The 15,009-nt window shown below is 36.3% G+C and overlaps 1 protein-coding gene across 14 annotated transcripts in view; it reads left to right on the forward strand.

Annotated features, from left to right (window-relative positions):
- RBFOX1 (RNA binding protein, fox-1 homolog 1) overlaps positions 1–15,009 on the forward strand; it is a 1,970,253-nt gene that overhangs the window by 1,814,728 nt on the left and 140,516 nt on the right. For all 14 annotated transcript variants that reach the window (XM_019540075.1, XM_019540076.1, XM_019540072.1 and 11 more), the window contains 3 exons: positions 4,365–4,457; positions 6,123–6,183; positions 12,683–12,736. In XM_019540075.1, the coding sequence (XP_019395620.1) occupies positions 4,365–4,457; positions 6,123–6,183; positions 12,683–12,736 (208 nt within the window). The remainder of the gene's footprint in view (positions 1–4,364; positions 4,458–6,122; positions 6,184–12,682; positions 12,737–15,009) is intronic.

Genomic DNA, 15,009 nt, shown 5'->3' on the forward strand with positions numbered 1-15,009 from the left:
AGGCTTCCTTTCCAACACCCTCTCAATCAGTGATTAAAAGAACATAAAAACTGCTAGTAATGCTGTTAACAAGCACATCAAATCACCTTTTACATTCAGACTGAAATGGAGCATGGCTACTTCTGTACACTGCAAACTCAGAGAGAAAATGCATAAAACCAGTTCAGATTTTCTCGCCCCAGGAACATGAGAGGGCTGAGGAAGATCAAAAGAGAATAATAATACTATATGCTGCCTAAGCATATATTGCAATACAGAAGCTGTCCACTTTACCACCCATTGGAAATGGCAATGCTCAAGGAGGACAAACTGAGAGTGAACTCACAGATTTCCCACTCCAAGCCTCTGAGGGTCATTTCAATTTAGAGCAGGCAGCTTGATACTTGTAACATTGCTCATCATTGAACATGCATCTTCAGCTGACTTGTTCAGGACGTGGGCTTCAAAAACTATCCGCAGCTGCTGCAAATTGATTTCATCCCTGGGGAATGCTTGCAGAGCTGTGGAGATAAGACTTTATTTAAGGATGTAAAAAGTATGATACTAACAATAAACATACTTTTTCTATACTTGTAAATTATTTCATTGCTTTATTCATGAGAAAAGGAAATATAACCCTTTTATCCAGATTATATATTTGGCCCTTTTGCCATTCAAAAACAAAAATGCACAGACATCTCCAGAAAGAAAACCTGTAGCTTGGCAAACTTGATTAATATTCAAGTGCAATATTTTTCAATGTTTTTTTACTATATCTAAATGCATACAAACCTCTCTTGTAAATGGATATAATAATACATACATTATTTATGTTGTAAACTATAGTTGTCTTCTGAGCTGTTGAATTAGTTGAGAAAGAAATATATAAAATTATGTATATGCATATCTCTATTATCTGTATACCTAATGAATGAGCCTTTCTCTTGAACATTAATAAAAGAATGAAGTGTATAAGAAATTAAAAGAAAGCAATTCAGAATTACAAATGTAACACATTCTTGAATCCTCAAATTTCATGTCTTATGCTGGATTGTCACTCCATCTGGTTAAAACATTTATGTGAATGTTTGGGTGAGGGGTGTGGTGTGTGTGTATGTGTTTCTTTTTTTTTCAATTTAAAAAATCCTGAGGTGCATAATGGTGCTATGAGCTAATAAGTTTCTCTCAAGAGAGTGTGGCTAGGAAAGCAGGTCACAGTCAGAGAACATGTACCAAGTTTTCAGGCCTTGCCAGTCAAGGAAGGGGAACAGTTGTTTTAATGGGAGGAGAGAGGGGAACAAAGAGTCAAAGAGTGTTAGAGTGACTTGCGCTATTGTGTGAACTTTAGGTTACTGGATCAATGGCTGAAGTGATAATATTCTGCTTTGGGATTTTCTTAGTAGCTGTTTAATTAAAGAGTTTGCTTTAAAGAGTTATTATAAGAGGAGGAGTTGGTTGAGGAAAATTAAAGATAAAATATCAATTTAAAGTAATATCAGTAAAATATGTTGTTCAAGAAATTATTTGAGGTTGATAGGATTTAAAATTATACTTATTCACTGCTACTATATATATACATATTATCTACATAATGTAACAACATAGATAAAAGTAGGAACAATCTCTGCTTTGTAATAAGATTCCCTGTATTTTTTTCAATAATCGTTGTTTGGCCTGACACTCCAATTTTGAAGTATATTTCTACTCAGTTAAAATGTCTTCACCCTTTCTGCCCCCCCCAATATAAATATAAAAGTGTCCTCCAAAGAAATATTAAAACATTCTGTCATTTACCTTCCATGGCCTCCTTTTTGTTAAAATAAAATAAATGATTGTTGTTCAGAAATGGTTAAAAAATAGGGACTCCTCTGGGTAAATATTGACCACAAAACGGAATGGATCAAGTGGAGAAAGAGAGGCTGACTGAACCATGACAACCCCCCCCCCACTGATATGATTGATATAAGGTGCAAATCTACTCTACTGTCTGCCTGACTTCACACTACAATGGCTAGCTATCCTTCTAAGGCAGAGGTGGGCAAAATGCGGCCCGCCAGGATATTCTGTCTGGCCTACGGGGGCCCTAAACAATTTAGAAAATTAATATTTATCTGCTCTTGGCTGCCTGCCATGCAGCCCTCGATGGCTTGCCAAAACTCAGTAAGCGGCCCTCCACCCAAACTAATTGCCCGCCCCTGCTCTAAGAGTACATAAAAGGAGTACATTTAGATCAACCTAACCAAGGTTGGATCCCAGTTGTGCATGTTTTCATAGGGTTTAAATTATACAAATCAAGGAAGGGTTAGCCTAGTTATGAAGGGTTCTAGTGAACACCTGCACATATTCACGGCACAGTCCTGGGACTGGGACAGCCTAGCTACTTGTCCCAACCCTGGGGCAGTGCTGTTCCTAGTCCCACTAACCTTGACTAGGCTGTTTTGATTCTCCCCAACTTGCCTCTGCAGACCCACCTTCAGCACACGCTTGCATATTCATGGAGTCTGAATATTGCAAAATAAAGCTGTGTTTGTAACTGAATGTTGCTCATCTGGATTAAAATAACGATGAAAACAAAGTAACTAGGAGCATTTATAAGTTAGTTAATGGCTTTAGTTCAAACCCAGGCTATCTTGAGTTAGTTGATCTGGATTAAGAACATTTTTCTTTGGAAATAATGTTTTCCTGTCCTCTCCCTTCTTTCCTCCCTCCCTCCCTCAATCCCTCCCACACACACGCATGCACAGAATGGGCACAGCTGTTTAGAGGACTGTACACAGTTTTATCTCTCATATATATAGATATATAGATCACGGTTGTCCTTCAGAATCCCTTTTTCATTAACATGTGGAAAAGTTCTTTTAACATAGTGGTGAGGACCGGGCAAAAGGACAGAGATACATGAGACTACGATATTCTTTGTTCAAAGTGCTTGAGACAGAAAAGTGCTATCCCCAGAATAATTATTAGAGTTCCTGGAAACTGTATAGAGCTAGGACAGGTCTTCTGTTATGTACGGGAAAATAATTTGGAATAGGATCTTGTCCTTTACAGAGAAGTCATGTGTAGTTTTCATATTATTATTATTCATATTACTATTTTAAGCACTGTCCAGGACTGATACTTCTTCATTGGGACAAAACCGTCAAACCTTCAATCTTTTAACATACACTTACTGAGGAAATAGAAGCATGATATGAATTGTTTCAAAGGGTTGGTGTACATTTCTGTTATGATGTGTTAATGTTTATTTTGTTTTTCAAATGCCCATTATTCCTTAAGTTATATTAGAAGGAAAACCAGGGGTAAATTAAACATTTTGATATTTGGAAATTTAAAATGCCTTTTATTCTTTTATAGCACTATTCAAGAACAACAAAAAAAAAATTCTAGTAAGATTGGAAGTCTTTGGTTAATCTAGCATAATGGTGTTAAGTGCTTAGAATAGTCCATTATCTAAAATGCAGCCAAAGAGATATCCTGTTGTCCTTCTTTGGTTTTGAAGAATTAACACATATTTTTAATTATAGTATCTCAAAGATGCATAGCAATCATAAGCACTTCCCTGTCTCATTAATATGGGATGTGGAGAACTGACAATTGCATGTATTGTGTATAAAAATAAAAATATGAATTAATATGAATTAGTTAAATTTACTCAAAATGTTTGCATTTTTATTACTTTATCAAAATTTCCTTTGATTCACATCATGTGATTTTGTTTGATCTTTTTAAAACAAGAAAGTTTATGCTTAGTTAAAAAGGTACTTTTATTTTGTTGGTGGTTTTCTTTTCTTTTCTTTTCTTTTTTTGTTTTCCTTTTCTTTTATGAAAAAATAAGTAAAGGCTGCACAGTTTGACAAAAGTTTAAATAACCCTAGTGTTGCATGGGAAAAATGTTTCTTACGATCACAAAAGCATGAATAAGTAGGCAATGTTTTAGAGTATATTGGCATTCAATGTTGAATTTTGTGCACATGTTTTTTATTTTGTTGAGAAAAATTGCATGTCATTAAAAAAGTGGTTCACTTTCTTTTCTCATTATTTCATTTTTTTTATATGTGAAGACACTGTAAATTTATTTTGATTTAATTTTCTTTTTGTTAGATTTATTTTCCTCTGTAGTGACATGTAGAAAGGTATTTTTGGTATCATTCTTTGAATTCTTCAGGCGGTACTATCTAACTTATGAAAAAGATTGTTCACATTTGTCGCTTATTTATTGCACATCTCAATAAAATTATAATTTCTCTAATTTGCATGTTACAGAAATGAAGCAAGAACAAGAAAATATTAAATTAAAGCGAGAAAACATAAGCAAACAAGTGGTCATTGACTGAAATAATAATGTGCATGTTGTTTTCCCCCCTTCTCCCTCCTGCATGCAGGGATTTGGTTTCGTAACTTTCGAAAATAGTGCTGATGCGGACAGGGCGAGGGAGAAATTACACGGCACCGTGGTAGAGGGCCGTAAAATCGAGGTGCATGTTCAAAATATTTTCCTTTTCATCTTTTTTATAAATGTCTGCTTCACTCTCATTTGTTGTTTCAGATGCATCATTGGTGTCTTTTGTGTGCTCCCCTTCTCCCTTCCCATTGTTTATATATATATTTATATATAAAGAGAGATCTGGCCTTACTTGGGTTTTTTTTTAATTATTATTTCTTTTGTACTTTATTATTATTATTATTATTATTATATTATTATCATTATTATTGCTGAAAGGTGGATGACAGAAATGAGACCATATGAAAGCTTTAATACTTTGCAGTTATTATTTTGGATGTTTTGTAAATCAATGGGTGCAGTAGATTCCAAAAAACAATGAGCAAAAAATAAAATTGAAAACAAAATCAAACAGAAGGTCGTTTTTTGTTTTTGTTTTTTATTTTTGTTTTTGTTTTTTCACTGCAGGGTTGATGTGGGATCCGCAGTGGCTTCCAAAAAAAAAACACCTCAGATTGGGAGACACTAGCATCCAAAAGATGTAAATGAAGAAGAAACAAAAGAAAACCAAATCCAACCTGGTCAAAAGCTTGATTGTTGAGTAGCCACCAAGCTACTTTACTTGGTTGGGCTGAGCCTGTCCATCTTATCAGAAAACAAAACCAAATGTTTTTCATGCCACAGGATCCCCTTCAATACTGCCTCAAAATCGTATTTGTTAGAATAAAAAAAGAAAGAAAAAATACCAATTGAAAATGCTGTCGTCTTTTGAGTAAGATGTTGCATATTTTGCCTTTTCATTTTCCCCCTTCGACGGTAGCGCTTAGGGCCCTCACCAAACTCTCAGTAACCATGGTAACTGTATACATACCCATGCTGGCGATGGTGCTGAATGGTAAGTGGAGAAGTCCATCTGCCGTTTCACGTATTTAGCGCTGATATACCACGTGAATTTTTTTGACTTGTTGTATTAAGTTTTCTTGATGCTACATTTTTTTCTATATTGGTACGCCTGTAATTGAGTGTACGTTTTAAGCAAGCCTGGGAGGCACTGATTGGATTGAGGATATGACTTCGTGCACATCTTACTCAGATTGTTAACTCCATATTGTGTTAAATAATGCACCCTCTTTTTATCCTTTCGTTAGCTGTGATTTTAAAGCTTGAATGATTTTGTTAATTCTTGCAATGAAAAAGGCTCTTGTTCCAAGTGTTGAATGCTAGATGTTGCTTTTCCAATGGTACTTCTCTTCTAAAGGGTTATGTTGCACACTGCTAAAATTCGTTTGTCCCTTTTTTTGACATTTTCTTTGTTTCCTTGTACCTTGTCTCTCCCCCTCTACTCCACTGCATGTTCCTTCATATAAGTTTTTTTTAATATTTATTGTTTCAGTGTTATCATGGAATACAAGCATGCTCTTAAATCTTAAATTATGCAGTACCTTTTAATTTGCTTTTAATGTCTCTTTATTAAAGTTTAAATGATATGATGTTGCTTTATTGAAATGATTTGTAAGTTAAAATGGTTATGAAAGTAAATGTAATTATAAATAGTCTGATTTTGTTATGCACCTACTGCCTTCTATAAATTAAATTGCATTTTATTTTTACATAACTAATAGCAGTAATAATGCATGCATTTAATAGCACCATGGGCTCTGTATATAACATTTGCTAATTCAGTGTTCTATGTGTGTAGGTAAATAACGCGACAGCACGTGTAATGACAAATAAAAAGACAGTCAACCCTTATACGAATGGTAAGTGCAGAGGTTTTTTACACTTCCCTTACTTTCTTTTAGTGGCAAATACTGAAGTGCATGGAGGCAAGATTCTTTTTGCAAGCTACTCCCTATAAGCAGATTTCTTTATCAGTGTAGGACCTGCTGAAGTGGCCTTTGCAGGGACTAGGCCCATGCAAAGGAATTTCATTGCAGGTTTAGGGCCTGTGGTCCCATTCTTATAACTTGCTATGCATGGGTGAATTACTGCACCCAGACCAAGCTCAGCTGAATTCCCCTTAAGGATGGAGGACTCCTTTTGATCACAGATTTCAGGATTGGGGCCTAAATGAGTATCTACAATAATTTAATATAAATTGATTCTACATGTATAGGATAATATACCATGTTAGAAGTGGTTTGCTACCTTCTTGTTTTGTGTGGTGTTTGCATTGCAGTAAAAAAACTAATAAGAGTCAATTTGCATTGGGTAATGGATGTAACTGGTAGTAAAAGCATTTCTTCCATCTAGCATGAGACACTTACTACTGGGTGAATCTATATGAGATGCTTTATTGCATAGTAGACTAATTTACTGCACAGTAAAGCATCACCATCTATGTGTGTGCAGCAGTTAGGGCTCAGTAGATTAATTTACTGCACAGCCGGATAGTCCCATCAGATACAAGGGGTATCTGGCCATGCAGTGAATTGCTGTGCTTAAACATGTAGACAGTGACACTGGAATTAGTTTACTCCCATTCAAATTGAGCCAATGTATATCTAGTTGCATTAATTGCACATGTAGACATACCCAGTGTTATCAAACACACAGTTCAGTCCAAGGTTTTTGGTTAAGTTACAGTGAGTGGTTAAGTTAACGTTTTTTGAAGATAAAGAGTAAACTAATTGTAGCATCGCAGTTATGCCTGCCATTTTTGCACAAGAAGCTAATTTCAAACATACCCAAAAGTTATAGCTATATTGTTAATTTTAACAAATTGATATACTATTGGAAAAATTGGGAAGCCTTTTGGGTAATTTTAGATTATTTTGGAAAAAATTTCATCCTCCCTTTTGGCAATGTTTAATTCATTGCCCACAAGGTCTTTTTCAGTGAATTAATTTTAAGAACTCTTGCAGCTCTCAAACGAAACAATTCCAAAACTGAAACAAATTGAACTTATCTATGGTAATGATTTGTTCCATTTCACCTGGATACTGTAGCTACATGTGTTTGCTTTTCAGGTTAATGCTGTTTTTCCCCTTATCTCAGTAAAAGTTGAACATACATGCTCTATAAAGGCAGGTTCCACAGCTGTCTGAATCATTTTTCAGTGCTGAAATATAATTCACTTTGTTTTCCACAAAGTGCTCACTAGCGTGATTTTACTAAAAAGTGGGGTGAACAGAAGTGAGCTGCTTTATGTTTTAATGATTTTTGTCATACTTTTTCCTACCACAGTAAAAATTAAATATAATAATACATAATAACAGTTCTCAGTTTGACATAAAGTTATTGAACCTCATTATAATAATCAAGGGGGCGAAGAGAGAAGGGGAATTCGCATTTCCTCAAGCTCTCCCAAAAATGTTTCTTTCTTTAATACATTTATGTAAATATGTATTTCCAAATGATGCAGTTAAGAAAAATAGCTTTCATTGCTGCTGATGTTTATATAGCATGTTGCCTGAGTCAGGCAGACATGTGTCTTGATAGGGTCATTCATATTCATTTCAATAGTAAGATGGATCATTTACACGTGAGCATTTTACTTTGTCTAATATGTTACAGTGATAGAAGGATAAAAGGTTTTTTATGAATGATGACATTCAGTTTTGCATTCATAACACTGCAAAAGATCAGAAGTGGAATTTTCTCTGGTAAATATCAAATACCAAGTCCAACCAGAGGGATGCTGCTGTTGTGATGGCATGCTCAAGATTGCAACAACTTTAACTTGAAGGTTATTTTATATCTTTGGGAAAACTTACTTCTGTGTCACACAATGGAGGTTTTACATTGCTTGTATATTGTCACTTTTATTATAAAAAATCATTAAAGTATGTTGCTAAAAAAAGTTCCCTCAAGGTGCCTTGTCTCCATTATTTTGAGTCATGTCCTAATAGGCTAGATCAAAATTATTGCCTCTTGTTCATGTTTAAAAATCAACATACAAATATTTAAGCCCACATGATATGTGATACATGATACATGGTACCACTTAGACATGTGGTACAAGTTCAAAGTATTACGTATATGCATTGGGCCCCTTTTGATGCATTGAGCCCCTTTCAACAGCTAGCTGTGATAGAAAGCCACAGATAAGGGTTCATGTAATATGTTCCTATTATTTAAGACCTATGACCCCATATAGGGACCACATATAGATAACTGCCTCACTGTCAGAAAGCTAAATATGTTGGGCTATAACATTCATTATATTCATAGGAACAATACGCAGATGTGATTTCCAAAGACGTGGTTTAGCTTCTTCAATCAATATTCCCATTATCAATCACTCACAAGCTGTTTGGTGATATTTATTAATCATTTTCTTGTTTGTCAGTAGTGAGCCAATCCTTTAGTATATTTTTAAAAAGCGGTTTACAGTGGATGGTGACATGTTTCAAATGAAATGTAAAAGTTAAAATAGAAATGTCATGTTATTAATATCCTTCCATATAAATGTTAATATTTCCAATATGTTTTCAGTTCTAATAACCTGGGATAATCTGTTTACAAAATGAGAAATCTTTAGACCTTCTTAAAAAAAAATCAGGGCTAGATTTTTCGGTGTATCACTGGTGTGAATATCCATGCCCGCAGATTGTACTTTTAGCACTCACAATATGCTGTATTTTGCTTCATCCTTTCATGTTGCTGGTTAGTTTTAGCAAGGCATATAATAAGTACAATACTTGTAAAGTGAGGTAGAATAAACAGCATAGATGAATAGAATAAACCAGAGTTTTTAAAAGATATGAAAAATGCCAGCCTATTTCATGTAAGTAGCTTGGAGACTTTTGAATTTTTTTTTTCCCAAAAACTTTAGATTCCAAAAACTTTAGATTCCCAGTAACTGTCCAGTTGGTAGCATAGCTAGTCATGCAGGTTTGAGTGAAGAGGTAAGTTAAGGATGGGAGTTGTTTGTTTTTTGGTTCTTTTTACCAGCCCTGTAACATTTGCTATATTTGTTATAAAAAATGACTGTTTCTTTCATTGGGTATAGGTTGTAGCCTCATTGGTCTAAGGACATTGGCAGACAAGGTTCTTTGGATAAACCCAATATCTTTTATTAGACCAGCTCAAATAGTTGGAAAAAAATCTTCTTTGCAAGCTCCCTCAGCCTAATGAAGGGTGTTTGTACCCAAAAGCTTGAAAAGAATAATTTTTCCAACTATTTGAATTGGTCTAATAAAAGATATTGGATTTACCCAAAGCAGTTTGTCTACTTTTTCATTGTAATTCAGGGACATGCACTAATTTGGAAAACAAGTATTTTGAATTAATCCTTAGATTTGTCCAGCCTGTGTCTCCCACATTTTAATCCAAGATTGTTGAGGGCTATAGCTAACACTATGTTAGTTTATTCTTTGTTTTAAGATGCATTTTATAGCTCAAGACACTTGACCAAACCTTGTGGCTTAGGCAGTTTGCAGAAATGTATAAATGTTATTGGAGAATTTTGGAGCTGGGGCCCAAGCTGATTGAGAAATGCTCACTACAAAGTAAGAGATGGACAGGCAAGGACACTATGAAGCTTACTTTCACACTCCCTAGATCAATGGCTTCCCTCTCCTAAGAATAAAAAAACACCATTGCAGATAAGTGCAAGTAAGACAACTGTCCATGCCATACTTCTTTCTTCCAGCCATGCTCCACATGTCAGGAATGAGAGAGTTTTCTAAGAGCCTCTGGTCCTTACCTGGGGTGAACTTTTCCTGGTTTCCTATGCCCAATGTACAGCCAGAATCCACTGGCCTTAGAACTGGAAAGAATTCTTTTACATTATTTTGTCCATCTTCCTGCCACCGCAGGTTTACTCCCTTCAGTGTACAATTCTTTCCTACAGTGTACTTAACCTGTATTTCTTTGGCTGAACATATGTTTTTGTTTTTTTTTTCCCGAGTTCCAGCTTTTAGAGTGTCAACATGAGGGGGAGATTAGTGTTGTGACAGTAAGACAAATGCACAAAATTACACCCACTGCAGAGAATTTGCCTCCTCCAACTGCTAATCCGGGGTTCCTTGGCAGTTTCTCACTCTGATACATCAGCTTCTATCACACTTGATTAACCCACACAGTTATGGGCCAGCACATACTTCATTGACAAGACAAAGTAAAGTTTAATTGCTGTTATTTTCATGATGAATGAAGTCTTTTCTGTATGAGCTTCAAAAAGTTTGATGATACAGCCATCAGAATGGGGGTGGGAAGGAAATGAAATATGAGAGTGACTTTCAGCTGTGAGCATCGATCTGCATCTCCCAAGATCTTTTTTTCTTCCGGACAAATTGAGGAGCCATTAGTGTAACTTAAAATCTCAGAAGTATCTGTCAGCTTCCACGACAGCAGAAGCTGATGGATCGAAATTCAGTCAAATCACTCATCTCTCGCACTACACTGGTCCATGATCTTTAAGGAGCAAATGAGTTTTAAATATGTTAAGGTAAGACAGAGAGTTAGACTTCAGTACAAGTTTTTTAATGGACAAAACATTTAGAGAATTCCACTAATTAAAGAGAAAAAGAAAACAGAAAATGCCAGCCCCTAACCAGCAATAATTTGGCAGTCTTGTGGCGATTTACTCCTGAAAGAATTAGGGTAAAACTACCAATATAAAAGAGAGAGAGTTAGCTATCTGAAGTTAGGTATAAGGCAGGGTAGAGATACACCTTATACAGAACATTTATAGAATTCTGTAAATTGAATCAGAGATAAACAAGCTTTTATGAGAGAGAGCTCACTGCATCAGATACTTCATCAGAAGGGAGGATTTTGCTTATGAAATCTTATGCGTCTTTGATCCAGTTAATCTATAGCAGTGTTTCTCAACCTGTGGGTCATGACCCAAAAGTGGGTCACAGGAATATATGACAGGGTCGTGAACAAACCTTAAAAGTGGATACTCTTTTAAAGGAGAAAAGCATGGGAAACTGTGGCTTTTCCCTTGCAGGCTGACCGAGTTCCAGCCTACCAGGGGCAGCTGGGGGATGGTTGGCACCCCCCTATATCCACAACCCTTTCACCCCACAGAACCCATACAGGCTGGGGGCTGGGGTTGGTGGGTCATGAATGAGGGGTACTAGGTTGGGACTGGACATCAATGTTTACAAATGGGTCCTGGTTCAAAAAGGTTGAGAACCACTGGTCTATAAGGATACAACATCTTTACCTTGTCTCCTATCTACCAATATATGTTACAGTGGTTTAGTTTTTGTCTCTCTGCCTCCAGTTCAGAGATTTGTTTGTCTAAACACAGACCGACTTTTAACTGCTCCCCTGCTGCCTAGTTGTAAGGAATTGTAATAGCTGCCTACTGCTGTGTAAACTATTGCAAGGTAGAAAGTTTGTTCATTCCAGTTTATGGACTAATTTATGTTCGTATACAAAACTACTGTAAACTCCCCAAGGTATGCACCCATCTACAATCTTACTTTGTAGCACACAACATCATTATTAAGTGGTGTGTATGTTTGTGTGGGTGAGTGTGTTTTAAAAAGAACGTAAACATTTCTCAACTTCTCCTTTGGAAGTGTGTGTGTGTGTATGTGTGCGCGCACCCTCAGCTTTTGCATAAAAATGACCGAACTCTAAATGTAACAGACACACAGACTTAGGCTCATAACTTTTTATGTACAAAACTTTGGGGGTTTCTTGAGTTGAAAGAATAAAATACTATATACACATACACATTTGTTTAGCTTCTAGCATCCAAGTCATCTCTTATTACACATGCAATTATTTTTGCGGCGCTAGGTTCAGTTAGTCGTCAATGAACACCTCTTGACTTAGGATAAAATGGGAATGTGCAGATGAACTTTTCATGTGTTAGACAATTTTTTTCATAATTCTCAGCCTTTGCATAGGCAAAGTTTGTAATAGGTGTGTTTTGTGATATTCAGATTGAAGGGCAGTGGGAAAGCTGTATACGGACACTTCTCATGGCGTCTGACTAGAATGCAGTGTTTGCTAGCCAGAGTTTAAGTTTATCAATCAGTATTTTATGAGCATCAGCAGGTGCAAAATTTAATTTCATTTTCAATTAAAAAAAAAAAATCTTTAGAATCATTATTCTTATTTCATGGTTAAATTGCCAGAATATTATTCATATAAAGTTTCATCATTTCTTCACTGGTATGGCTACTGTCATTAAATGTATAGCTCCATATCAAATACCCATTAAACATGGTTGTCCTGAAGTTATTGCTTTATATATGCTCTTATTTCCTATATATAAATGTGACCTTTATATCTGTTTATATCTAATTGTAATAGTAACTCAATCCTGTTTTTTTTTTATGTTTGCTTCAGGCTGGAAATTAAATCCAGTTGTTGGTGCCGTTTATAGTCCAGAATTCTATGCAGGTAAAAATATCGCTTTACTTGTTGATTTTATCTTGTGTTTTTTTATTGTGGAAAATTTGTCAAGTGTTTAGAGTATAAGCTTGTTTCAAATTGCTTGCCCATAGCTAGGAAGTTCATAATATAGACTTTCCCCAAATAACTGGTATATACCCCTAGAGCAGTGTTTTCCAACTGGTGTGCTGCAGCACATTGGTGTGCAGTCAGGCACGTCCAGGTGTGCCGCAGCATTTTGTGCTGGATCCACACCCCCTGCCTAGCTTTAGCCCCATCCCCTGCTGCCTGCTGCTGCAAACACAGATGGACGAAGAGCATGGGTCCAGCCAGGCAGGGGGTGTGGCTTCAGCCCAAATGCTGTCCAGCTGGCCATGTGCCACCTCTCCCCATCGGCATCCAGCTGGCTGCGCATCACCCCCTGGTCAGTGTCCAGCTGGCTGCACATTAGTCCCCCACCTCTGCTCCACGTCCAGTGTGCCATGGTGCTTTTTATTTAGGTAAGTGTGCCGTGGGGCAAAAAGGGTTGGGAAATGCTGCCCTAGAGTGCATTCTGACCAATGTTATACAATAGGTAATATAAAGCAATGTGAAATGTACAGCAAGATTTACATTTTATAGATTTTTTTTTTTTAGTATATCAGCATGTATACTTTTGCCCCAAGGAGTACTTTTGACTAGTGAAACAGAAAAATATAATTCTGAATATTTTCTTTTTTTACTTTTAAATATTTATATTTTAATTTTTGTCAACATTTTGTTTATATTTTTTTATGTATACAACTTTAAACCTATTTGGGAAGATGCAAAAACCATGCTATAACTCCAGGTTATTCATAAATTATTAGCTATTTAGGATTAGAATAGTTAAAGTGAAACAGGCTTCTTTGTTCATTCAGTCTAAGCCATTTCCAGGGCAGTATACTATACCAGCAATTAAAGATCTATCACATACTGCTTATACTGAATTCATACTTCACTGGTTTAGAACCAGTTGGCACTGGTTTTATGAGTAGACTTTTCCAACCATAGCAATTAATACTACAGCATGTCATACATCATGAATTATTCTTTAGAATTGTTATTGCTGAATACAGACATATACAATTCTGAGATGCATCTGACTTTAAAAAGAAATTTAAACTTTTAAATACTAATCTGTATATATTGTATCTGGCTTATCTGTTGAATCTATAATGCAGCTGTTGATACCTGGGCTAAAATCTCATAGGCGTCAGTGGCCCCTGCCAGACCTGAAAGTAAATGTGCAATGGGATCTGATGTGGGATCCCCAGAATTGTGCTTCTTGCACACATGCATCAGATCCCATTGCACCATTTTACCAGTTCGGGGGGAACCCAAGCTCAGGCTCCCCCTACACTGGAAAGTAGCAAGCTGGCTTCCACCCCATGCTCTCCTATGGCTGGGAACCCCATCAGTTGATCAGAGCTCTCAGTGTGGGGGAGAGGTATCATGTTCTTCCCCAGCTGGGAGCCTCTTCAGCTGATCAAAGGTCTTAGCTAGGGGAACACATCAGAACTGGGGGAATGCACCTGCAGCTGAGGGGCTACCAGCCATGTGAATGCAAGAGAAGTACAATCAGCTGTGGAGTAATCCCAGCCTCTGGAGCACATGGGAGTCTTGAAAGGCTCCCTTGTGCTCCATATGCTGAGCACTGCTTCAATTAAAGATATGATAAGAACTAGACACAAAGTTATTACACACATTTTTGTTGTCCAATGTTACACATAATTTGTGTTATGTCTTTGTGGATTATTCCTCATTTTATTATATCATTAATTGAATAAAAGTGTGGTCAGGTCACTATTTAAGATGTGATTAAAGGTAGCATCTGTCAGGGGCCAACAGAACTATATTTTCATTTATTTAAATATAGAACTAGGCCTATAATCAGTATACTTTAGAAACAGTATACACTTCAGTTTGGCCTGACCTGAATGCATCTGAGGTCAGTTTAAATATCTCAGTTGACTTCACTGGATTTTTAATCTCGTTGTGGGAGAATAGATGGCAGCTATTTCGAAGGGTGTACCTTATGAAAGCAAATATTTTGATTGCAAAAGGCAAACAACTATTCTGTTTTTAAGTTTCTAGTTAAGACTAAAATCATATACCATATTTGCTCGATAGAAGATAATCCTGATTATAAGAAGAAACCCCAATACTTAGTTTCTATATATGGAAAAGTTAGAATTTTTTTAGTGTTCCAGGTACAGGTTTCCCTCACTTTATGCAGTTTCTCTGTATGCAAATTTGCTCTT

This window comes from Crocodylus porosus, unplaced genomic scaffold (genome assembly GCF_001723895.1).
Source record: "Crocodylus porosus isolate Cpor-Errol unplaced genomic scaffold, CroPor_comp1, whole genome shotgun sequence".
Classification (NCBI taxonomy): Eukaryota; Metazoa; Chordata; order Crocodylia; family Crocodylidae; genus Crocodylus; species Crocodylus porosus.